The 27,353-nt window shown below is 44.4% G+C and overlaps 1 protein-coding gene across 1 annotated transcript in view; it reads right to left on the reverse strand.

The window, feature by feature from the left end:
- PHACTR1 (phosphatase and actin regulator 1) overlaps window positions 1–27,353 on the reverse strand; it is a 516,206-nt gene that overhangs the window by 83,853 nt on the left and 405,000 nt on the right. Inside the window, exon 4 of the mRNA XM_068994199.1 lies at window positions 13,239–13,319. Within this exon, the coding sequence (XP_068850300.1) occupies window positions 13,239–13,319 (81 nt within the window). The remainder of the gene's footprint in view (window positions 1–13,238; window positions 13,320–27,353) is intronic.

Raw genomic sequence — 27,353 nt, forward strand, 5'->3', positions numbered from 1 at the left:
CCATCTTGCTATTCCTAGGCATTCTGATATCAAAAATGCAACTGGGGCAGAGACAGAATATAAAATGAATGGGATGACACAGTTTCTCTCCTATGCTATTCCATGAGAGTGGAACTCTCACAGAATCATGTATCGCTGTGCAGTGGGCCCTTCACAGTTAATAGAGAATCCAAGATTTTTTTAAAAATCTTTAATGGCTAGAGTAGGAGAAAGAAAGTCATAGCGACTTGTCACTGCAAAATGTAAGCAGTTTTGTTTCTCTAGCTGAGCTGCTCTCCAACATACGGTTATGATTTAAGTTAGTTAAAACTAAACAAAAACTAAAATGCAGTTCCTCAGTCAGCCTAACCACATCTGAGGTGCTCGATAACCACACGTAGCTGATGGCTACGATGGCCATCGCTGGCTGGCAAATATGATGGAACGTTCTTGTTATTGCTGAAAATTCTGCTGGACAGCCCCGCTCAAAATAGACTTAAAACTCACAATAATGGGCCTAATGAATATGCAAAAATGAACCCATTTCTGGGACTGGGAGATTCAGATGGCATTGCTAACCTGGTCCACATCACAACAAATGGTCAGTTCAGTGGATAATATTTGCTTTAAAGAAGCTGCAGTGGTGAGAAGGAGGGGGCACAGGGACAAAAGACGTATCTGGGGCACGTGTGGATGGTGGGACCCAGACAGCAGCAAGACACAGCTCCAGAAGTGGGCGTGGCCTGTGGAGGAGTCCTGAAGCCTCCTGATCGAATCTCAGCTCTTCTGGGTAGAAGCAGAGAGTCTAGACTTGGGTAAAGGGGAACCAGGAAAGGGAGACAGGCAGCAAAGAACAGCAGAGGAGAAGCCCAGGTCACATGTCTGGTGGAGACCCTCGCTGACATTTACTGAGCACTTTCTTTGGGCAGAAAAGGCTGGAAAGCCCCAAATGGATTATGTCCCCTGATCCTCCAGCAACCCTCTGGAAGGACAAGCCAGGGCAGAATGGAGTTGAAGAGTACGAATCCAGGGGTGTTCCCAGAGACTCCAGGAGGACCAGCTGCTTGGTAACAGACTGTCTTCAAGCAAGCAGGCTGGAGGCTCGGAGCAATAAGAAGGGATGAAAGGCAAGCATGGCTTTGCCAGCTGGAGCCAACTAGGATCCTGGGGTTCATTCAAGCAGAAAGCAGAGTCCAGGGAGATAAGAAGGTGCCCTGTATTTTCTACAGGCAGAAGACAAGGGAGCTGGGACCAGCGCTTAGGGCTCCGAGGAGAATGTGGTTGTTTTACAGATTTGTGTGGGGCTTAAGGCTTCAATACACCTGCAATGCAGAAGACCCAGGTTTGATCCTTGGGTCGGGAAGATCCCCTAGAGAAGGGAATGGCTGCCCACTCCAGTACTGTTGCCTGGAGAATTCCATGAATTGCCTGGTGGGCTACAGTCCATGGGGTGCAAAGAGTCAGACATGACTAAGCGACTAACACTTTCACTTAAGGCTTCAATGCCCTGCCGACTTGCCTAACTCTACATGAGTCCTAGGCAAACGTATGAAGTCAGGAAAGCTTTTCTAAGTGTTACTAGCGTCCCTTCTATTAGCTGTTACCTTCCAGAGTTTGACTTGTTTCCTCATTATAAACGTCAGTGCAGGTCAGCAGCTGAGGCATGATCAGGCATCAAAAGTGGGCAAGGATGCTCATCATGCCCAGGGTACTGTGCCCCACCCCGGTTTCATTGGTGGGGTCTAAGACAGGCAGTTAGAAGGGCGGTATTGTGGTGGGTCTTCCAAGGATAACTTATACTAGGTAGCAGCTCTTGGGAGCTGACTGTACTTACGACCCACTGGCTTATGGAAACATCTGTCAAAATGAGGGGAAAAGGTAAGGAGCTATCTCCTAAGAATTCTGGTCAATGAGAAACGAGAGTAATTCTGGAGAACCTCTGGGGCACGGTTTTCTTGCTCTTAGAAAGCAACACCAAGAAGGGAAACAGGCTTGTCTCTCCCCTCTGGATGTTGTGTCTGCATGTAATGCTGGAACTACTGCAGCTACCCTGTTACCATGAGGGGTCAGAGCCTGAGGATGGCATCCTTTTGCCTGGTTATTGAGTTAGTGAACTAACCAGTCCTGGTGCTGCCCCACCACTAGATTTTACGATGTGAGATTCATTCACTCACTCACTCATGTATGCAATACGTATTAAATGAGCACTGATAAATGCCGAGCATTGCCTAAAAGGCATGCGGGATCCTTTAGAGGATAAAACACAGGAAGATCTTTGGCCTAAATTTTCTTACTAGTTTAGCCTCCTTGAATTAAGTTTTTTTGTTTTCTGAAGCCTTAAGAAACTTATGGTTTAAGAACCATTAGTTCTTAAGGACCAGGTTAACTTACACCCTGATGACTGCACACTGGCTTCACAGGGAGCTCAAGAGCCTACAATTAATAGTGTAAAAATAATCAAAAGGACATGCCTTATGTGATGTGTCTGTAATCGGTGCTTTGGAATCATTTTTCTCCCTGATCTGAACCACTGTCTCTTGGCTGCCACAATGCTACACATTTCTGGCTTACTTCCTATTTTCCTGTCCACTTCTTAGTTCTTGAGTGCTTTCTTATTCCCAGATCATTTTGTTTTAACTTCCAGATCACTCAGTGTGGGAGTACCGAGGGGTTTTCTATCAGGGGCGCTTACTTTCTCATGCTACATCTTCTCAGAGAAATACCATCAATCCACATGTCTTCATGACCCTGTATCCACGGACAATTCCAAACCTGCCATCTCCAACCCAGCTATCTCTCTTTGAGTTTCAAATCTGTACAGTGAGCGCTCTGCTTACACATTTGGATATCTCACACACAGTGTGGTCAAACCATTGTGATATTCCCTTCTCTATACTTGCTTCTCTTCCATCCCCAGCTTAGGAGACAGGCACCTGCCCTTCGTCCCTGTCCACCAAGACTCCAAGCCAGAGTGCCGAGTGTCAGCCTTCACCCTCCCCTTCACTGCCCAAACCTAAGCGGTCACGGGCCCTCCTGACTCCATCTCCACCTCCTGTAATTCTCCAGCCTCTCCTCCCCGCCACCCCCCCAATTCCTATTTCCCTCATTCTTGCTCTCTGCCATCACACCATCCAAATCCCAGCGACAGTCCACTAGCCGGACTCCCTGACTCGGGCCTTGGTCTCCCTCCAAGACCTTCTCCCCTGTAGGCACAGTGATGAGGCTGCATATCCGATCATGCAGAAAACCCTTCCAGAACTCCTCGCTGCTCTTGGGACAAAGAACAAGCAGCTAACATCATTTTCCTGCCTGCAAGCTCTGCCCCAACTCCCCCGATCATACAGACACGCTCTCTCTTGCATTATGCCCCCAACCTGTGCCTCCTCATGTGAGGGTCCCTCTGCTTAGAACATTCCCCCAACGCATCCCACCTTCTCCATGACAATCCTCACCATCCTTCAGGTTTCCTCTAAGACATCATGCCTTCCAAGATGCTATCCCTGAGTCTCCAGGCCTGGATAACGCGTCCAAGACACCCCACCCCTGAAACATCTTGTACTTTCCTTGTCGCAACCATCAAGCACCTGAACTCATTCTGGGACTGTAAGTTCTATTAGTCAGGGGAGCTCACTTGCCCCTCCTGGTATTCATGACACCCAGAATGATGCCTTCAACATAACAAGCATTCATTCAACAAACACACAAGAGATGAATCCACTTGCTGGGGAACGTCTGCTCACAGCTATAATAAAAACTACGTTCTTAATTTTTCTTCACTTGGGATAGTGATTTCCCGAAAGAACAGTGATATCTGAAAGAGAATCTAGAGCACAGTTTCTCTTCATTCTTTATCATTTGATCTGCTTTCCACTTACTCCACTAGGGCTATCCACTGCATTAGGTGTCAAGGTGCTATATAAATGATTTTATGTCACTGAGGCCAAAGTAAACATTCTTTTCATTTTCACAGTTACTCCAAATCACAGCTTCCAGAAGATGCCATTTCTAGGTGAGACAGCAGAAACAGCTAAAAATGCGACAAAATAACAGTGCCTGGGAAAGGCTGTGAAAAGCACTACTTCCCATAAACTTCACAGCTTTAAGAATCTATGCACCTGGGACGCCAGATAAACAACGAGACTTAAAAGGCTCAAGTCGACAAATTCTTCTCCTCTGATACAGGAGAGAATTGTTATTTTTATTTTTAAAAGACGACGACCTTTTCATTTAAATACCAGGCTTTTTCGTCATGAATGTCTGGGGAGGGGGGAAAAATATAGACTCCGCATAAGAGAGTCATCCATTTCAAGGAGGTTCTGTTTGTGTTGATAATTAAAAATAACACCTTCCAAAATGCTGCTCCAACTCGATGAAGGGGGAAAAAAGCACACCTCAATGCATTTTCTTATTTGTTGTGAAATGTTATCGCTAATTCCCAGCACACAGGGGAAAGGGAAGACTCTCGTTGGCACACGGTCACACTTCCCCTACACCCCATCCCACCTACCCTCCCTTCTTTCTGCGCTGGTGGGATTATGGATCTCCTCCCCCAGGTCTTGGCGTGACTGTAGCGAGTAGTCCCCTAGCGACCAGGGAACTGCATCGGCCTCAACTCCATCCCTGCACACAGCCGCACATCCCAGCTCCCTGCTTCTGTTTGGGGACTGGATGCGTGTAATATACTGGGGCAAGAGCATGTCATTTCGTGGAGAGAGAGGGTCTTCTTTCCCTCTCCTCCCCTCCTGATCAGTGATACAAACTCACTGATTGAGTGAGTGAAACACACTCATCCATTACAAAGCACGTGACAGGACTATCATAGAACTGAGGTTTCATCACAAAACCCAGTGTTGAAAAATACAGACCATTTGCCACTGTTATCCTGAATGTTCTTTATATACAGCATCATGCTTATTTGTAGAGATCATTTGCAATAACCATTAGGAGCAGTACTTATCAGTATCCTCTGATAACCAATAGGTAATATATTACAATGTTTTGTGTGTGTTCCGGTAAGTTCCAAGTGCTTCCCAAGTGGCTCAGTGGTAAAGAATCCACCTGCCAATGCAGGAGATGCAGGTTTGATCTCTGGGGTTGGGAAGGTCTCCTGGAGAAGGAAATGGTGACCCACTCCAGAATTCTTGCTTGGGAAATCCCAGAGACAGAGGAGCCTGGTGGGCTATAGTCCATCGGGTTGCAAAGAGTTGGACATGACTTAGTGACTAAATAACAACAACATAAATTCCAAACGAAGGATAGAAGGTCTAGGCAGAGTTTTCCAGAGTCTACATTCACTGGCTGTGAGCCCTTAGGCAAGGCTGTAACCTCACTGGGCCACAGCTGCTTCATTTCCATGTTAGAAAAACAACAAAGGCCAGGCCAGGTGACCTCATGAGATTCTTGCTAAGTCTGAGAAAAATCAGCACTATTTTACTAACAGCCAAACAGCTCACTGTTTTCAGGATATTCTTCTCTGTAACATTTAGAAGGCACTATTTGCATGTAGAGTATTTGGCATCCATATACATGAATATAGGAGCTTCCTTGGTAGCTCAGATGATAAAGAATCAGCCTGCAACGCAGGAGACTTCAGTTGGATCCCTGGGTTGGGAAGATCCCCTGGAGGAGGGAATGGCAACCCAAACCGGTATTCTTGCCTAGAGAATCCCACGGTCACAAAGAATCAGATAATCAGACATGACTGAGCGACTAACACTTTCTTTCTATACATGAATATACACCCAAGATAATGTTTCCTATTTAAATAATTGGCAATAAAGTTTCATATATAATTAGTTCAGTTCAGTCGTGTCCAGCTGTTTGCAACCCCATGGACTGCAGTACTCCAGGCCTCCCTGTCCATCACCAGCTCCCGGAGTTTACTCAAACTCATGTCCATCGAGTCAGTGATACCATCCAACCATCTCATTCTCTGTCGTCCCCGTCTCCTCCTGCCTTCCATCTTTCCCAGCATTAGGGTCTTTTCAAATGAGTCAGTTCTTCGCATCAGGTGGCCAAGTATTGGAGTTTCAGCTTCAACAACAGTCCTTCCAGTGAATAACAAGGGGGATCAGAGCTCTAGTGTTCTGGATTTTGCCCACACGGGTGAACAGACCAAGTCACATATATATGCAGACAGTCTCAAGCTGGCATTTGTTGTTCTTTTCAGGAAACCTACACCGAGCATCGACTATGTCCCGCCACTTTGCGGGCAGCAGGACGCCTGTAAGGTCCATGAACAAATCAGACAGAGATGCTGTCCTACCTGCTGGAGCTCACATTTCAGTGTGGAGAGACCGATGAGGAAAAGGCTAACACAATATATATGTAATTTACAGACTGCAGGTGACAATAGACAGAAGGAAAAAAGGAGAGAAAGAACACAGTGGCGCAGGGTCAGGGGACTATGGACCTATGGGAGGAGGCAACGATTTAAAATCCAGAGCTTCCAGGGAAGGTTCGTTGAGAAGGAGGCATCTGAGCCAAGAATTGAAAGAGCAGTGAACCATGTGAACGATGTCTCGGGGAAGAGGGTGCTGGGAAGACAGCGCAGCCACTGCCAATGTCAGGGGCTGGAAAGCAGGTGAGATGTCACAAGAGGAAGTTATGAGGAGGAACCGCCCAGGAACTGAAGCAAACTTAGGGGCTGGAGGGCAGGTCGCAGAGGGTTTGGGAGGCTGCTGGAGAAACCTGGAACTTCTCTGAGTAGGGGGTGACATGTTCGGATTTACAGAGAACCAAGCGAGAAGCAAATGCAGCCCAGAGGCTTTAATGTACATACCAACACAACTTAAGGGCCCAAGAATTAGGTTACACGTTGTTTAGAGTTAGCAGTAGGACCGATGCTCCTGTTTCACAGCATTTAGGTCTCTGTGTAAAATATCACCTCCTCCAGAGGGCCTCCATGACTGCGTTGATATAAAATCATGCCCCCAATCCTGAATTTATCTCCTTACACTACTGCTTTGTTTGCCTGCAGAGAATTCATCACTCCTTGACAGGATATCATATGCTTATTTAATTATTTCCTGACTCCTTTGGAAGAATGTAAACTGAGAATGTGAGGGTTTTACTCTTTTGGTTATCACTATAGCTTGACACCTGACCACCTGGCCCAGAGTGGGGAGCCAGTATCAATTTCCTGAATGAATGAACATTCCAGGAGTCTAGGAGAACCCTTAAGTTCTCACTAAAAAAAATAGATTACGAAATTGGTAAATAGTTAAAAATAAGCTGTCTACAAAATGATAGGTTATTTTCCATCATTAGTTGGTTTCACATTTTTATTCTTCAGACTGATGATGGTCCACTGTAATCTTTACGCTGTGCTTTTCACAAAATTGCTATATCCATATAGTGAGAAATGTGGGAAAAGGAGGAAAAAGCATTTAAAATGTTATGTTCCTACTCCATCATGATTAAACAGTTTAAAATTTTCTTCATAGTTTTCAAAGTTTGCTGCATTTTTATATGGCCTTGATAAATCCAGAGATCAAACACTTTTCTGATTTTTAAAGTTTTATCTAAACTTTCTTCTGAACTCTATACTTCCATGATTCGATAGGGAAACCAATAAAAAATATGAGCCATCCAGTAGCTCCTGCTCATCACACCTGCATTCCATTAAGTGAAGGATTCCTGAGCTAGTTTCTACAGATATTGAGAAAATCTCTGCTCTTCAATCTAAGCTCTCATTTTGCCTGACTTAAATTTAGTGACCATTTTGGGATTTTAACCTGCTAAGAAAAATATACTCCAGTATTATACATGCAGTATAAAAAGAATACTCCAGTATTCTTGCCTGGAAAGTCCTATGGACAGAGAAGCCTGGGGGGCTACAGTCCATGGGGTCACAATAGTCAGACATGATTTAGCGACTAAATCAACCAAGAATAAGATAAGGAATTTCTAGGAGAACTGTCAGAATAATCCAAAGTGTTAGTTGCTCAGTTGTATTCAACTCTTTGCAACCCCATGGACTGTAGCCCGCTAGGCTCCTCTATCCATGGAATTCTCCAGGCAAGAATACCGGACTGGCTTGCTATTCTCTTTTCTAGGAGATCTTCCTGACCCAGGGATCGACCTGGGTCTCCTGCATTGCCATATGAGCCCAGGGAAGCCGTAAGAAAACCTCAATAATTCTGAGTTCCCTCTGCCTAAACAGGTGCACTTCTCACATCCCTACAGCTTATCTTTACACTTTCTATAAACAAGTAAGGCATTATTAAGCAAAATCAATAACAAAGAGCTGGAAGAGAAAAGCTCACCTACTAAAGATAAACTGCTTTCCGCATTAGCAATATCATATCCAAAACAGTGTAACTGCAGCGTGAACCCAGGCCGGCCCTGCAGACGGGCTGACAGTCGCTACAGACCACTGGGCAGCTCTCAGGGACTGAATCTGTGCTGGACAGCGCTTTGCTGCCAGACGACCAGACTCAGGTGCTAGCAGACTCGGTGCCACATGAGGACTGACCAGCCAGGCGACGAGGAAGGACGGCTGAAAACCTATGAAATTTACCTCTGAAACGAACAACTTGGAAAAGGATGCGAGGCTCTTGGCCCCTTGCTGTTCACTCAGGTTGTGGCAATCAAAGTTTGTCTGTTCTACTCCCTAGGCTCTCAGACAAAGCCGCTGACTGATGCTGTAGGGAAGGGAAGGATGATGACAAGCAAACGACGTATTTAGAGGCTACGAGGATGAGAGGGGAAGGACGAGAAGGCGATGAAGTCAGACATCGAGGGGCTGGGTTCTCTGCTACCCACATGGTAAGACAGTCGTGAAGGGGGCTGAAGATTCCTGAACCTGAAAAGGGACAACGATGTCCCTTCATAACACTGAAGGAGGCCTGAGCTAGAAGAGGAACGTCAAGGGTTTAAAAAAATACATAGGATGATGACGATGAGATTCTTACCAATAGAGGTTTGTTAACAATTTCTCAAGGATTTATGGAATGACTGCCACCAGTGCACTCTGCACATTGTTACAGACGGAACTGCGTCCGTCCCCGCCAACTGTCCACGCTTACATGTGAAGCCCAAATCCCCAGTGGGACTGTATTTGGAGATGAGGCTTTTAAGAAAGTAATGAGGTTAAATGAGGTCCGAAGAGTGGGCCTTGGTCCAACAGGACTGATTTTCTTGTGAAAAGAGGAAGACATACCAGGACTGCACGCATGGAAGACCACGTGAGGTCACAGGGAGCTGGCAGCCGTCTGCAAGCTGACAGGCGGCCACACCAGAAACCAACCCTGCTGGCACCCGGATCCTGGACTTCCAGCCTCCAAAACCACGGGGAAACGCATTTCTATAGTTTAAGTCACCAGCCTCTGGTATTTTGTTATGGCAGCTTTGGCAATCTAATGCAGATATGTGATCTCACGTCATCCACATTATATTATCATCCACACTTTCAAATACAGAAACAGAAGCACCAGAGGTGTTCAGCAAGCTGACTAAAGTTGCACAGCTCTTGCGAAGTGGAACTAGAACTGAATCCAAGCAATGATTTCAGGACTCACGTTCCTAACAGTTGATGAAACAGAATACAAGGTCATATGATTAATATCTACAGTGACAAAAAAAAAGAAAAACAACGCTTTTATCAGAAAAATCTCCAGTAAATACAATTTACTTTGCAATTTTACTTCTCCCCTTCTCATCATCCAAACAGTAAGTATTCTGGTGAGTAAGCCTGTCTCAAGCTTCTCTATCTGAGGTTCGATGGGCGGCTGGCGGGGGGGGGGTCTGGCAGCAAGCCTACAAGGTCCATGTTCTCTTGGAGTTTACGGGCCAGTGAGGAAGCCCAGTCAACCACCGAATGGAAAAAAGCAGACACTGATAAGCGCAAAGACAGAAATAAACCCGGAAGTTGTGGTGACAGGTGGGGGCCAGACCGGTCCTTTTCTCCACAGCCAGTGACTGAACGCATGCCACGAGATGACCTCAAACAGGACCCAGTTCCTAATTCTGGGGCAGCTCCTAGTGTGGGCTGGCAGCCCCCAGACTCAATGCACCCCCCGTTTCTTCCCCTATAAAGTGGGCCTTTTGCTCTAATGGTCTCAGTTCAGTTCAGTCGCTCAGTCGTGTCCAGCTCTTTGCGACCCCATGGACTGCAGGACGCCAGGCCTCCCTGTCCATAACCATCTCCCAGAGTTTACTCAAACTCATGTCCTTTGAGTCAGTGATGCCATCCAACCATCTCATCCTCTGTCATCCCCTTCTCCTCCCGCCTTCTATCTTTCCCAGCATCAGGGTCTTTCTTCTCTAATAGTCTACGGCTTCCTTGATTAAGTCAGAAAGTTATTCAGGCAATATTTACCCTAACACAGTTATTAAGCTAGAGAAGGCAATGGAAGCCCATGCCAGTACTCTTACCTGGAAAATCCCATGGATGGAGGAGCCTGGTGGGCTGCTGTCTATGGGGTCGCACAGAGTCGGACACGACTGAAGCACCTTAGCAGCAGCATCAGCAGCAACAGCAGTTATTAAGCATGATGGAAATTATAAAGACTATAATAAAATGTATTCTCTCCTTCAGAGGATTCCAGAAGTTTTCCAGTGAGAGACATAGAGGTTGCAGGAAGAACGGACGGAAGGGGAGGGATCACTGAACTGGACTGAACAGGCTTTAGTGCTGACAGTAATAGCCCCTGGATGCTGACTCTGGAATACCATATGTGCAGTCAGACACTTCCCATCTTCACTGGAGAGGGAATGTGGAGAAAGGAGTTTGAGATGAAAGAGGGAAAGTTAAGATCAACAAAAGGGTGGGTTTGGGGGACCTTAAAGAAGGCTGTGTGCTGAAGAATTGATGCTTTTGAAATTGTGGAGAAGACTCTTGAGAGTCCCTTGGACTGCAAGGAGATCAAACCAGTCAATCCTAAAGGAAATCAACCCTGAATATTCATTGCAAAGACTGATGCTGAAGCTCCAATACTTTGGCCACCTGATGCAAAGAGCCAACTCATTGGAAAAGACCCTGATGTTGGGAAAGACTGAGGGCAAAACAAGAGGGCGATGGAGGATGAGATGGTTAGATACCATCACTGATTCTACAGACATGAGTTTGAGCAAACTCCTGGAGACAGTGAAGGACAGGCAAGGCTGGAATGCTGCAGTCCGTGGGGCTGCAAAGAGCTAGACATGACTGAGCGACTGAACAACAACAGAAAGTAAGACGTTGGATAAAAGTGACAAACTTATGGATTCTTTTTCTCTGGAGAGCCTAATCAACCAAAAAACTGTCTCGTGGCATGGCTTGCTCAGAAGTAGAAGGCCGGCATGGCTCACCCATGAGGTGCCAGGCGGCTATAATTAATGAAGAATTAGCCACTCAGTCAAGTCCAACTCTTTGCTATCCCATGGATGGTAGCCTGTCGGGCTCCTCTGTCCATGGACTTATCCAGGCAAACACACTAGAGTGGGTTGCCATTTCCTATGCCAGGGGATAGTCCCGACCCAGGGATTGAACCTGGGTCTTCTGCACAGCAGGCAGATTCTTCACCATCTGAGGCACCAACTAATTCAGGAAACTTGAAATAATACAACTTCACACCCTACCAGTGAGTGGTGGTGAAGATTTTTTGTGTATTTAGTGAAATATACATGGGAAGATCATGTGTGTGTTTGGGGCTGTGGTATGATTGTTGACAGGGTACACTTGAACTCCTGGTTTGCCTGACCGAAAATATTCCAGAGGCCTTTCCAATACATTCATGATACATGACAACTTAGTTTTATTCAATAAACTTTACTAATTCAGATTCATTTAAAAAAACCCTTAAGAGTTGGCTAAAAATAAAGATTGAACTTTAAAATGTGTTAAAAATAGACTGGGTTTTATTCCATTAGTTTTACAACACTCTAAATTGACACAGATTTTTCACTCTAATTGTTGCCTAGGAGATCTTATTATTACATACAAGGCCCTTACAACTTGCAGCATTTCAGAGTGGCAAAGTGCTAAAAATACTTTAAAAGTGCCATCAGGATGCTCCATGACAGGGGTGAATGAGGTGAGTTGTTCCAGAGGAATAAGGACCAACTCACTGAGGACAGCAGAATCAGAGGAAAACACCCAGGTTAGAAACACACTTGCCTTTCGGTGTCAGGACACAAACTCAGCACGCAGAGGACCTACGAAAATGTGGTGAACTGTCAGAATTACAAGATCACTTTGATGGTTAGGGTGGATCTTTAAAGGAGAGTGTGTGATTTAATAATCCAGCCCAACAAACAACACTGGCGTCAAACAGTAAGACCTGAAGAGTATTGATGGCCGTAACAAAGCTGGAATAAGAGTATGTCATTTCTCCTAAAGGACTTCCCTGGTGGCTCAGAGGTAAAGAATCTACTTGCCAATGCAGGAGATGCAGGTTTGATTCCTGGGTCAGGAGGATACCCAGGAGAAGGAAACAGCAACTCACTCCAGTACTCTTGCCTAGGAAATCCCACAGAGGGACCTGGTGGGCATCAGTCCATGGGGTCGCAGAGAGTCAGACACGACTGAGTGACTAAGCACAGCGAGAGACTAAACAACACTTCTCGTAAAGCTTTAAGTGAAGGGTGATGAGGGGAAGGGTGGGGAGGGAGGAGACGGGTTGGCGGGGGGCCGGGGATGACTAGTTAATATGCTGTGTGAACCACTGTGTAGCTTTGTATTTAAAGGCAGTAGTTCAACCAGCAAACGACACATGATAAGTCACTGGCGAACACTTGTGGACACATTCACAGAGCATTTGTAATCATTGTAAATATTATCATTTGAAATCTCTTACGTGTACATTTATATTTTATCATTTTCTTCACTTTGATTCTCCTACTGCTGGGAGATGAACTGCCCCAAAAGAGCTGTTCAGGATATTCTAGATGCTTGCGGATTTTTAACATTTGTCTTGGGAATCCCTGGTGCCTGAAAGAACCGAAGCAATTAAATTCACCCCAGCTGTGTGTGTTCAGACACCAACAGGCTCACCCCCAGTACTGACACCATTCCTGGGGCCCCATCACTTTTCTTAGCATCCCATGGTTTGATTCCAAAGCTGAGAAAAAGGGAGGGTTCACCTTCGCGACAATACCAATCACTTCAGCACTGTCAGCTCCATTCTCTGATCTCTCCAGAAGTGTCTGGAGTTTCACAGGTTCAAACTCTGACAAAGCAATGCAGAGAACGAAATCCTACTCTGAGAAATACACACACACACAGATTCCAAGCATGGCTTCTTTCTGGCCCGTGGAGCCTGGAGTGGTCCCCTTACCTTTATCATAGATTTCCTTCAAGACCCCTCGTTTTATCAGCTCCTCTCTGCTTTGCCTCATGGATATTTTCCTTTCCAGGGCTGTAAGCAAAACACAGAGAAGCAGGTGTGAGTCGGTAACAAAGACCATTTTTTTTAAAGCATATTTTAAGATGTATATAATATAATGTATGGGAAAGCTTCTGTAAATCATACTTGACTAATGTAAGCTAATGATACCAGTGACCAGCTACTACGATCAGCATCTTAATCTGCTTATTTCATTTCATCTTCAAGACAATCCAATTACCTATGATGCAGGCGTTTTCACTTCACTTTATTTAATCGTGATGTATGGTTGAGGAAACTGAACCACAGGGCAGCTCAACCACCTCTCAGAACCACACTGGGAAGAGGGTTAGCATTCGAAGCCAGAAACACTAACTTCATCCTTGGTTTAACTTCTGCATCACATAGCATCTTCTAGAGTGTGACCCTTCCTCAGAAAGGGATTCCTCAAAAGGGGTTCCTCTTTTAATTACCTAGTTCATACAGATCATGTCTTACTGTCTTCTTGAGGATTTAGTCGCTTCTCAACTATTAAAAGATGGTATGAAAACATCTCTTCTAAAGCTCCCTGGATTGGTACCCAGGTTCCCGAGGAGAGACTGAAGGGGCGGGGGGAGACCTCCGAGGGACACCCACCTGTCTCTCTCGGGTCCCAGCGAGGAATGAAGGAATTATTCAGTTCCCAAACGTCCCTCTACGAGGACCCAGCCACTCACCTGAGCCAACCGCTCGGGCAAGCAGGGGCTGGGGGAGGGAAGAGGAAGCATTTCCTCGGATCAGTGGTGTGATGGAGGGCAAGTCAAGTGGGAACAGAGCCCACGAGTGGGGAAGGGGGGCGCAGCACACAGGGCAGGCCAGTGGCTCCAGGCAGGATGGGGGCAGGGGGGATTGGCAAGGCCTGTAGAGGAAACAAAGCTATTACAGCAAAGCTATTACATCTAGGAAGTACTGAGAGGAGGAAGTGCGAAGTGGTTGTGGTCCCTTCGGTCAGCTTGAGATTCTTTGCCTGCTTTGGTTACACAGTCATCCAGGTTGCGGGGGCGGGGGGTTGGAAACATCAGTTATAAAATATGAAAACAATTTTATGTAGATAAATTTAGATACAGTTTAATTAAACACACACAAGTCTCAATAGAATTTAATGCAAAAAATATATGCGTAAGAACTAGAAAGAAAGCAAGGAAACAAGAATCGTGATTGAACTCTGTTACCCACTAGCTGTCCGATCTTTACCAGGTCACCCTGCCAGTCTGGAAAGACACTGATGCCTCCCCTGCCACCATTTAACAGGTCCAGCCTGGGACCTGACAACTATATGACAGTAAAAAGCTCTCTGGGTTATCCTCAAGCATATCAGGACTGAAAATCCCTGATTATCCATTTTGAAACTTATTATTTTAATGATGTATTCTAATGCCCTCCCTTAGATTACCAAGAATTCAGTGGTATGAGAAGGAAAAATAAATGTTAGCCCTGGCAGACAGCTTACTGAGAACATATTAATAAGAAGATGGATGTATATAAACCTATAGCCCCCAGAAGTGAGGGCAGGAAGGCTGTATGGAAGGATAAGGGTTAGAAGTGAATGGGGAAACTATTAGGCAGTGTTCGCTTTGGGAGGTGAAGGAGTTTTATGTCCTGAACCAAAGGACAAGATATGGTGGGAAGAGGGCAGAAAGTGCTCTCGTACAGAAGGGGGATGCCCGGGGAAGGGGAAGAGAAGTGTGTGCTGTTAGGTCAGAAAGTTCTGCCTGATTTTAAAAACATTTGCTCAGCAGCACAGTAGGAAAGACTGAATAGGCAAGATGAAGTGGGGGTTTTCAAGGTAAAAGTTTATTAGCGACCTTCCGGATGAATAAAGAAGTGTCGTCCTGTCCTGAACCATGTAAATGAACAGATTTCCCTTCAACAAAACAAGTTTCCCAGGAACTTTTCAAAACCGTGGAGTAAAGCGAGTGAAGCAGAGCCACAGACAGAAACGAAGGACCTGCAGGTAGGTGGGCAGAGCCCTGGACACGGAGGTCCGAGAGCTCCAGCACCAGCAGAATATGGACGCTCTCAGCCCAACCACTGTTATCCGGACCTCAGCTGTCTCTCCACACTCAGGCAACAACTGAGGACCAGCTGCCCACAGTGCAAGGGACTCCATCTGGGCTGGGGATGATGGTAAGCAGAGGGACAGCCCCTCCCTCCCAGAGATCACAGGCTAAGGTGTGATTCAGTCATCAAAGGAGACGCCACCTCATCTATGATTGCAAACTGAGATGGGCCTCAAAAGAAGACATGCTTCCATCAGAGCATATGCTAAATAACCTCCTCCACGGGGGAGCTGGGGCTTCCCTGGTGGCTCAGCAGTAAAGAACCCGCCTGCCAATGCAGGAGACTCGGGTTCAACCCCTGAGTTGGGAAGATCCCCTGGAGAAGGAAATGGCAACCCACTCTAGTATTCTTGCCTAGGAAATCCCACAGACAACAGAGCCTAGTGGGTTACAGTCCATGGGGCTGCAAAAGAGTCGGACACGACTGAGTGCCTGAACAACAGCAACAACTGGGGAATTGGAGAAGGCTTTTCTCAGGAAGAGACCCCCAAGTTGGGTCTGAAAGCTGAATGTATGGTATCTTAGCTGAGGGGAGTCGGGGAGGAAGTGGAAAACACTCCAGACAGAGCAAGCAGGGGGGATCAGGGTGCCGTGGACAAGCAGAGAGGAAGCCAGTGTGACTGCACAGCCAACACCAGCTGGAGGACGATGGTTTGAGATGGCAGTCAGAGGGGCAGGGGGCGCTGGGCCATGCAGGGCCTTCCTGACCAGGTTCTCCTAAGGGAAACGTGAAGAAACTGATCGGGTTTGAGTTATTCGACAGACCAATGCCCACTTCAGCATGGAGGACGGACTGGACAGAGGCCAGTTACTGGATGATTGCAGAAGTCTGGGCAGAAGATGAAGGCAGCTACACAAGGATGCTCAAGATAAACATGGAGTTGTTAAGAAACGAAAAAAAAAAAAAAAAAAAAAGTGACCACAAGAGCAAAACCATCAGTTAAAAACAAAAATAGTAAATCTAAGCAGATGATTAAATTAAACTTTAGCCCACAGTAAACAAGAGGGCAGCATTAAAATACAAGGATTAGATATACAGCATATATCTAAAGATATATGGTGAAGCTATCTAAAGATATAAAGGTGAAGGGGCTTCCCCAGTAGCTCAGTGGTAAAGAATCTGCCTGTGACACAGGAGATGTGGGTTTGATCCCTGGGTTGGGAAGATTCCCTGGAGGAGGAAATGGCAATCCACTCCAGTATTCTTGCCAGAAAATCTCACGGACAGAGGAGCCTGGCGGACTACAGTCCCCCGGGTCACAGAGAGTCAGACATGACTCAGCAACTGAGCATGAGCACGGGCACATAAAGGCGAATTTCTAAAGCCAATGACTTTATCCTCTAACACAATAGAACCAAACACAAAAAGCAGGAAGCTGACTTCCCCTGCCAAAATGAAAATATAGGTTAGGTAGCAACAATGCAATTCCTTGGATCTTCAGAAAAGAACCAAATCTCTGGGCTGCAGTAAGTGTAAAACACTGTAAAAGGCTTTCAAGATAGTCCTGTGGCAACTGAGACACCAAAATAAAGTTGCATAAACAAGCAAGTGTGCAAATGCTAAAGCAGTGATATCCAGTCTAAAATTCCACACCAACACACGAAACAGCCTAAGGAGAACAAGAGGGGAAACGACTGATTGCCTTTTATAGACAAAGAATTAGAAGAGTATATCCAAACACCTTTTAAAAAGCTTCACATATCCCCTCTCTCTTGCCTGAAATGAGTGAGAGAAGGACTTCTCAATTACTGTACCCAATACAGCTCCCAAAACCACATGAAAAGGTTAGCCCATCTAAGGAAGGCTCTCTAAGCTTGTCGTTAAACAAAATATTAATGTAAAAGTCATCCAGGAAACCTTGAAAAGCATAGTTATTCTTGCACTTTTATCAACATCTTTTTATTTTCCATTTTTTGGATCTGTTGACATCTTGGGGCCACGCTGATCCTCAACTGGGCCCCTCGCGGGGAGCCTGCCTTTCCTATGCAAACCGACCTATCCAGAGCCCCACCCTCAACCACCTCCTTCACAGAGTTCTTACAGAAAATAGGCCACTCTTCCTCTGCCCTAATCACCACAGCGCCAGGTACCAGACAACTGGAGACACTCCTTAAGCTCCAGAGTCTACTACAATGAGTCAAACCAGCCGGGTAAGCCCATTTACCTTGTTCTGCCCATTGCTTCTTGTGGAAACCATGAAAAAAGGCTCTTGCCCACCTTTGCCTCCCATTCTTTCTGCCTCCTGAACAACCCATTTTGGCCCTCTATGGCCTGGCATGCCCTTTCTCTTGCAAGCTCTGAGGATAACAAACTCTTTTCAATGGCAATTGTCTTGATCTGTTGGCTTCACTATACCTGAATAATAAGAAAACCTACATTTAAAAACACGCCTATCATTGCACTGGTTTGTAAACAAAGGTAAAAAACTAAGGTTATTTTTTTCCACAGCTTTATGTTGCATTTTATTGCTCGGAAGTCTGTTTACAATTGAGTGAAAGCTTTATAAATAGGAAGCCTGGTGAAAGAAGGACTCTCAACAGTAAATTCCATCAAAGCCCAGAGACCAACTCTGGTAACGGAATAACAGCAGTTTTAATCACTTTTGTAAACTTTTTTTGAGCCAGTACTGCAGTTTATGCCATGTTTACTAAAAGCCAGTTCCTCATCACCTCCAATTAGTTTTTTCACTTTTGCTATACATTCAGATTTGTGCTAAGCCAAGGAATCCTATGCTTCTTTGACATCAAAGAATTAAAACTGGCATCTTGGAAGGGCTTGTTCTTGTTTAGTCAATGCCTGGGCTGGATAAATTTGTTAAAAATAGCTAGAACATTCTCTTTCCATTTTCTGCATGTGCACACATGCATGCTTTTTTGAAAATTTATGGAAATAGATGAAGCATTTTAACAGTAAATAATTTAAGAAATAGAAAACAAACTTCTTTTTCATTGTCCCTCCTTTCAAACACCCAGCTCGTCACCTCTCACCACTGCCTTTCTTTGGTAATGTCCTTCTCTCTCTCCTCCTTCTCCACACACTCCCACACGATATAAATACAGTTTTTAAGCCACAAATGGGCGCATTCTGCTCACATTATTCCACAACTCTTTTTTTCTCCTCTCATTTATGAATATGTTTTGGAAATCTTCCCATTGGTACATACAGAAAACACCTCATTCTTTTTGAGTACCGCCTACCATTACATGGATCTAAGTGCCAGATTCAGACTTAAATTGAAGAAAGTAGGGAAAAACATTAGACCATTCAGGTGTGACCTAAATCAAATCCCTTATGCTTATACAGTGGAAGTAACAAATTCAAGGGATTAGATCTGATAGACAGACTGTCTGAAGAACTGTGGAAGGAGGTTCGTGACATTGTACAGGAGGCAGAGATCAAGATCATCCCCAAGGAAAAGAAATGTAAAAAGGAAAAATGGTTGTTTTAGAAGGCCTTACAAATAGCTGTGAATAGAAGAGAAGTGAAAGGCAAAGGAGAAAAGGAAAGATATACTCATTTGAATGCAGAGTTCCAAAGAATAGCAAGGAGAGAAAAGAAAGCCTTCCTCAGCGACCAATGCCAAGAAATAGAGGAAAACAACAGAATGGGAAAGTCTAGAGATCTCTTCAAGAAAATTAGAGATACCAAGGGAACATTTCATGCAAAGATGGGCACAATAAAGGACAGAAATGGTATGGACCTAACAGAAGCAGAAGATATTAAGAAGAGGTGGCAAGAATACACAGAAGAACTACACAAAAAAGCTCTTCACGATCCAGATAATTGTGATGGTGTGATCACCAACCTAGAGCAAGACATCCTGGAATGTGAAGTCAAGTGGGCCTTAGAAAGCATCACTACCAATGAAGCTAGTGGAGGTGATGGAATTCCAGTTAAGCCATTTCAAATCCTGAAAGATGATGCTGTGAAAGTGCTGCACTCAATATGAAAACAAATTTGGAAAACTCAGTAGTGGCCACAGGACTGGAAAAGGTCAGTTTTCATTCCAATCCCAAAGAAAGGCAATGCCAAAGAATGCTCAAACTACTGCACAATTGCACTCATCTCACATGCTAGCAAAGTAATGCTCAAAATTCTGCAAGCCAGGCTTCAACAGTACATGAACCATGAACTTCCAGATGTTCAAGCTGGTTTTAGAAAAGGCAGAGGAACCAGAGATCAAATTGCCAACATCCACTGGATCATCGAGAAAGCAAGAGAGTTCCAGAAAAACATCTATTTCTGCTTTATTGACTATGCCAAAGCCTTTGACTGTGTGGACCACAACAAACTGTGGACAATTCTTAAAGACATGGGAATACCATGAGAACACTTGAGAAATCTGTATGCAGGTCAGGAAGCAACAGTTAGAACTGGACATGGAACAACAGACTGGTTCCAAATAGGGAAAGGAGTATGTCAAGGCTGTATATTGTCACTCTGCTTATTTAACTTATATGCAGAGTATACCATGAGAAACACTGGGCTGAATGAAGCACAAGCTGGAATCAAGATTGCTGAAATACCAGTAACCTCAGACATGCAGATGACACCACCTTTATGACAGAAAGCGAAGAGGAACTAAAGAGCCTCTTGATGAAAGTGAAAGAGGAGAGTGAAAAATTTGGCTTAAAACTCAACTTTCAGAAAACTAAGATCATGTGTCTGGTCCCATCACTTCATGGCAAATAAATGGGGAAATAGTGACAGACTTCATTTTGGGGGCTCCAAAATCACTGCAGGTGGTGATTATAGTCATGAAATTAAAAGACTCTTGCTCCTTTGAAGAAAAGCTATGACCAACCTAGACAGCATATCAAAAAGCAGAGACATTACTTTGCCAACAAAGGTCCATCTAGTCAAAGCTATGGTTTTTCCAGTGGTCATGTATGGATGTGAGAGTTGGACTACAAAGAAAGCTGAGCACCGAAGAATTGATGCTTTTGAACTGTGGTGTTGAAGAAGACTCTTGAGAGTCCCTTGGACTGCAAGGAAATCCAACCAGTCCATCCTAAAGGAAATCAGTCCTGGCTATTCATTGGAAGAACTGATGTTGAAGCTGAAACTTCAATACTTTGGCCACCTAATGCAAAGAACTGACTCACTGGAAAAGACCCAGAAAATGGGAAAGATTGAAGGCAGGAGGAGAAGGGGACGACAGAGGATGAGATGGTTGGATGGCATCACCGACTTGATGGACATGAGTTTGAGCAAGCTCCGCGAACTGGTGATAGACAGGGAGGCCTGGAGTGCTGCAGTCTATGGGGCTGCAAAGAGTTGAACACGACTTAGTGACTGAACTGAAGTGGCAGAACTAATTTCACCATCCGAAACTGAAGGAAGTTTAAGTTGCTTCACCTTTTTGGGCCTATAATAAACATTGCCAGTGTGATTATATCTGTTCAGGCACCCACATGAACAGGCATAAGAATTTTTCTAGTATGTATCACTAGACTTACTGGGCAGAGGGTGCTTTTGATGTGCTCCAGTACTGATGGAAGAAAGAAACTCTAATATTTCATAAAATGAGGAAATGGGGAAAAAAGCAATATCAATTCTTTTTAGTCATCTGCTTCTTCTCAGAGTACCAGGGCAGGGAGCTATTCATATATTTCTCTAGGATAATGTATCTTTGTTGAATTCTCTGCACAACTGCCTTAAATTATACTCTGTATGGGATAGAAGCTTGAAGGGGAAAAACAATTGATAAATGATGAAATCTACAGTAGCTTACTGCGGAGCCTTATGCCTTCAGCGGTTAAAATAGCCAGCCTGCAAGTACTGGGTTGGCCGAAAAGCTCATTTGGGTTTTTCTGTAAGATGGTGTGGGGAGACCTGACTGGACTCTTTGGTTAATCCAGTAAAATCTGTAGCCTTCATCCCTTTAAAATTGGACAGCTCCAGTGAAAGTGGATTTAGGCTAGAGACCTACAAGCAACAAACGGAATGAGCCTCCGGAACCCGGAATCTACCTCTACTTCCCATGTGACATCGTAAAAGGAGGATTATTCATGCGCTGCAACAACCGCAGCCTAGGAAAACCCAACCTGAAACAATCAGCCCACACTTACATTACTTCCACCTTCTTTAAGATGAAGAGTCTCCAAGTCAAGTGCATACAAACAATATATAAAAGAGGAGAAAGAAAAGCAAAGATTTGGAGGAACAGAGTAAACCCAGAAGTCTTCCATTTCAAAAGATTAGAGAGCCAATGCCGTTTCTCTCTTATTTCAAAAGAAAACAAATGAGAAAAGCAACAACACTGTTGATCTAAGTGGAGGAGGAAATGGCAACCCACTCCAGGATTCTTGCCTGAAAAAGTCCACGGTAAGAGGAGTGTGGTATACAGTCCATGGGTTGCAAGGAGTTGGATACAACTGAGCACGCATGTCAATCTAAATGCCGTGTTGAAGAAAGAAGTAAAAAAAAAAAAATTCAATCCTAAATGCTTAGTTTTAGACAGAATGGTATGATAAACACACTCAAGAAGTTCTGTTAATCTAGAAGCAATCTGTGTAAGCACCAAATTTTTACCAACTCAGATGATTTCAGGAGTCCTATGCATATCTAAACATTTTGCTAAGTGTAGAGTCACTAGGCAAGAAGGTTTTCCCATTGATTATCCAAAGAAAAGCTTACTGAACCTAACTCAAGATGCAAAACATCTTTTAAAATATTTCATAATTAACATCAAATGATCCTCAATATCAGAGACTGAACAACAAGGTCTTACTGTATAGCACATGGAAGTAAATCCAACACCCTGTGATAAACCACAGAGGAAAATATGAAAAAGAATGTGTGTGTGTGTGTATAATGTATATTATATAATATATAGAATATATATAATGTATATTATATATAATATATATATAAATGAATCACTTTGTTGTACACCAGAAATCAACACAACATTGTAAATCAATTATACCTCAATAAAATTAAAAACAAAACAAAGCAGAGGCACTGTTGAAAACTCTTTTCCCTCTAAAAATCTAAAGCATGTGGAAATTCCACCTAAAGGGGTAGAAACTAGCAGTTCAGTGTCTTCATCACGTAAGCATAGCTCCATACTTCCCCCCATTGTTACAATATGAACTTCAGCAACGGTGCAAGTGGAGTGAGTACGTGAATGAAGTTCCTCATTTCCAGTATGGCAACCCACCCACTGTACTTGGCCAACGCTGGTAGCTAGCTTAGATAAACTCTTCACAGCCCGTGAGGCAGGAGATGAGATTATTTGTTTACTGTTGCTTGTGATCACACCCAAGTCATCTAGATCAGCACTTGCCACAGTCTGTTCTGCAGAATAGTAACCCCCAGAGATGCTCTGTGGAAAGGGTTTGAGGACAGTAATTTTGGGAAATGCCATGTACCACTAGAGAACCACTGTATTCATTAGCAGGAGAGGACCTACAGAAACCAGTTTAACCCAGTGTTTCTCTCAAATTCATTTGACAATATAACCCTTTCATAGAGGACCATGGGGACTTTTATTCTGAGGAAAATCTTTTAGGAAACACCGATCTAAATGTCAGGCTGGGACTTCCCTGGTGGTCCAGGGGTTAAGAATCCGCCTTCCAAGGCGGCAGATGTGGGTTTGATCCCTGGTCGGGAAACTAAGGGGTTTCCCAGGTGGCTTAGTGGTAAAGATTTCACCTGCCAATGCCAATGCAGGAGCCGCAGGTGCGATCCCTGGGTCAGGAAGATCCCCTAGAGGAGGAAATGGCAACCCCCTCCAGTATTCCTGCTGGGATAATCCTGTAGACAGAGGAGCCTGGATGGCTACAGTCCATGGGGTCACAAAGAGTCAGAGGCGACTGAGCATGCATGCAGGGAACTAAGATCCCACATGCCAAGAGGGCTGAGCCTGTGTGCCACAACTAGAGAGTCTGAGCCACAGCGAAGGACCACCCATGATACAACGAAGATCCTTCATGCCACGGCTGGGACCCAATGCAGCCAGATAAATAAATATTAAAAACAAAAAATAGATGCCAGGTTGCAGGAAGCGTGTATTGTAAAAAGGAGCCAGGGAGGTCAGCTCTTCCAACCCAGCAGGGACACAGAGGGGTCAAGATTTTTTACAAAGACCTTTCTGGTCAAAGTTTGAGTCAAACAGAATTGAAAACCCAAAGTCCTGCCATATTAAATGAGCAACGCGTGACCAACCAGAAAGATCCGAACGGAGCAGAGTGACCAGCTATCCACCTGTTTGTCTTGCAGTCCTGGTGGGAATTTCAGTTGGGAGACATCTGTATTCCAGCAGTCTCCCTGGATGGGCCAGCCTACTATCCATCCCCCAAATAAGTAAAGACTAGACATAGCCTTGATCAGCTCCATACTAAAGTGAAGTCACTCAGTCGTGTCCGACTCTTTGCGACCCCATGGACTGTAGCCTACCAGGCTCCGCTGTCCATGGGATTTTCCAGGCAAGAATACTGGAGTGGGCTGCCATTTCCTTCTCCAGGGGATCTTCCCAACCCAGGGATCGAACCCGGGTCTCCTGCATTGCAGACAGACGCTTTACCATCTGAGCCACCAGGGAAGCCCAAAATAACAGCTTGGCTTTGGACATAATTGGTTTTCTGACAGTAATGCAGACAGTGTAATTTCCTCTGGAGTCAAAGAGCATGAAAGTTGGACATGTCATTAGCATAGATGAGGCGATTTATTTTCCTCTTACTGTGGGAGAAGTGCCTGCAGCCAGACCCCACCGGAACCTTATCTACCCATGAAGTGTAGGAGAAAAAGGATCACAGGCTTGTTTTTAAGCTGTAAGTTGTGTTGTTAACAGCACATTTCTCATGAATCTTGATTTGGATCCTGGTTTGAACAAACTAGCTGTAAAAGTGTTTGGGGGAGTCAGTTGGGAAAATGTGAATATTAGATGATATCGTGTTGTGCTTAGTTGCTCAGTCATGTCCGACTCTTTGTGACCCCCATAGACTGTAGCCCGCCAGGCTCCTCTGTCCATGGGATTCTCCAGGCAAGAATACTGGAGTGGGTTGCCATGCCCTCCTCCAGGGGATTTTCCCAACTCAGGGAGTGAACCCAGGTCTCCCCCATTGCAGGCAGATTCTTCACCATCTGAGCCACCATGGAAGTTCTAGATGATATTAGGGAATTACTATTAGTTTTGCTACCTATGATAACGGTCTTGGAGTGATATAGGACATTTTCCTGACTTTTTAGAGATGAATGATTAGAGATGTCTGTTATTTATTTTGATTAAAAAAAACCATGAATATGGCCATATCTTAGTAACTCTTAGGCTATATAACTACACAATTGTACAATGATATCATCATATGATTCTCTCATGTTTGAAAATTCTCAAAATAAAAAGTTAACACACAAAAATGAATGAATCCTACAAGTAATGCTGAGTTAAAAGAGCAAGACAAATGAACACACATACTGTGATTCCATTTACATACAGTTCAAATGCTGGAAAAACTAAATGTATGGTTTAGAGATGTATGTTCTCTAAACTTCAAAACTACAAAGACAGACATGATGAAAATACAGGACAGTGACCACCTTTGATGGGGAGGAAACCTGCAATCAGAAGGCACATTAAGGGATTCCCAGATGCTGTCTCTCTAGCTTTCTCTCGCTCTCTCTCTCTCTCTCTCTATATATATATATATATATATATATATACACACACACACAGAGACTTGGCAGCAGTTATATGACATTCGCTTTAAAACCATCTGTTAAACTATACATTGAGGTTTAATGAATTTTCTCAATGTATGTTTTATTTTCCAAAGCAAAAACATTCAAAGGACCTTCTTACTAACTCTGCTTCTCTTTTTACTGATCCAATAGTCTCTGAAGGGGAATAAGAACCCCAGCCACCATATAATGCAATTACACAGCTGGCCAGCAGACTAGAAACAAAAGATGATCGTAAGACAATAAAAGCCACAAGTTCTTTCCTGGTCATTTCTTTAAATAGTTCAGATAGTAACACAGAATGATTTCTCCTAATGCCTTCCAGTATCTGGACAGCAGGAGAGAGACCTTAAGTTTTGGGGGGAAGAAAGCTGACAGAAAGTTTTAGAGGTGAGTAGTTTTGCAGAACTAAGAATTCAGATTTTTGAAAATAGGATAGACTATTCTTGAGGTCCATGTGCTCTTGGAGAAGGACATGGCAACCCACTCCAGTGTTCTTGCCTGGAGAATCCCAGGGATGGGGGAGCCTGGTGGGCTGCCGTCTATGGGGTCGCACAGGGTTGGACATGACTGAAGTGACTTAGAAGCATTCTTGAGGTCCATCCTGGAAGTAACATGTAAGAAGCAATTTAGGGGAGTGTTGCAATGTATGGATGTGAGAGTTGGACTGTGAAGAAGGCTCAGCGCTGAAGAATTGATGCTTTTGAACTGTGGTGTTGGAGAAGACTCTTGAGAGTCCCTTGGACTGCAAGGAGATCCAACCAGTCCATTCTGAAGGAGATCAGCCCTGGGATTTCTTTGGAAGGAATGATGCTAAAGCTGAAACTCCAGTACTTTGGCCACCTCATGTGAAGAGCTGACTCACTGGAAAAGATTGATGCTGGGAGGGATTGGGGGCAGGAGGAGAAGGGGACGACAGAGGATGAGATGGCTGGATGGCATCACTGACTCGATGGATGCGAGTCTGAGTGAACTCCGGGAGTTGGTGATGGACAGGGAGGCCTGGTGTGCTGCGATTCATGGGGTCGCAAAGAGTCGGACACGACTGAGCGACTGAACTGAACTGAACTGCCAGGCTCAGGCTCAAAGCTCTGGGGAGGGCGCTAAGGAAAGTTTGTTACAGTTTGTAGATTCCATGTGCTCTCTCTGGCTCTACTCTAATTTACAGAGGAAAAGTTCAGACCAAATTGTAACAGAATAACCATCAGTTTTGTCTTCTGAGATTTATAAGACACAGCAGAAATAATTCTTTCTCCATTTAAAACTAAGATCTGAAAAATAATGTATGTTAAGCCCTGTTTACAACCTTCACTTCATTCTTTCACCTACAGATCACCCACTATAAGGGACCTTTTTCATCAAATGTGGAAGAGGTGGCCCAACAGTGATAGAGACTGCAGTGAAATGAAAGTATTTATGTTAGAAATAAAGGTTTGATGCTTTAGAGTTTGTTTCTATTACTCAGAGGGAAGTATGTCCTAAAATCTAATTTTTTTTGATTGTGTAAGCTAAGCGAAGTCACTTCAGTCGTGTCCAAGTCTGTGTGACCCCACAGACGGCAGCCCACCAGGCTCCCCCATCCCTGGGATTCTCCAGGCAAGAACAGGAGTGGGTTGCCATTTCCTCCTCCAAAGCTACAATTCACTTTTCCACTGGGTTCTCTGCTACCTCTAACTCTCCCCTTGCCCTCCCAGGAATAAAAAGAAAATCCATTGATTTCGAGTTAGTTAAGTGAGTTTCTCTTCCGGATGCAGGGAGCGTAATGCTACACTGTATTTCATTTCAGACACCTAATTATTATTGATCGCTTTATGATTGAAGAGTGCTGCCCAAAGCACTGAAGAAGGAAATCTGAAATTCTGCCCAGAACAGTTTATCACCCCCAGCAACCACCTGTTACCTAAAAGATAAGAGGGCACTTGTTCAAAGGGCTGTGTAGTGCCAAGTTAGCTTGTTTTTCCACTCATGGTCTGATCAACTCTGATGCAGTGAAGTTTCCAGAAGGTAGTGCTGCGATGTAAATCTTCCTTCTCTAACGCTTTCTAAGACAGAGACGACAGTGTTAGATTGAGGGCTTTTATTTGTTCTTATTATCTAGTCAGAACTAAAGTCAACATTTTTGAACAAAAATTTTGAAAATACTGTGTATAGTTATGTCAAATGTCTATTCAGATGACTATTTTGCCTGAAAGGGATATTTTTATGAAGACTCGATTTCTCCTTTCCATTGCCATGGTAACACTCACACTGTATAATTTAGGAACTACTCATTTCCATGTAGTC

The sequence above is a fragment of the Capricornis sumatraensis genome, chromosome 22 (genome assembly GCF_032405125.1).
Source record: "Capricornis sumatraensis isolate serow.1 chromosome 22, serow.2, whole genome shotgun sequence".
NCBI classification, from domain to species: domain Eukaryota; kingdom Metazoa; phylum Chordata; class Mammalia; order Artiodactyla; family Bovidae; genus Capricornis; species Capricornis sumatraensis.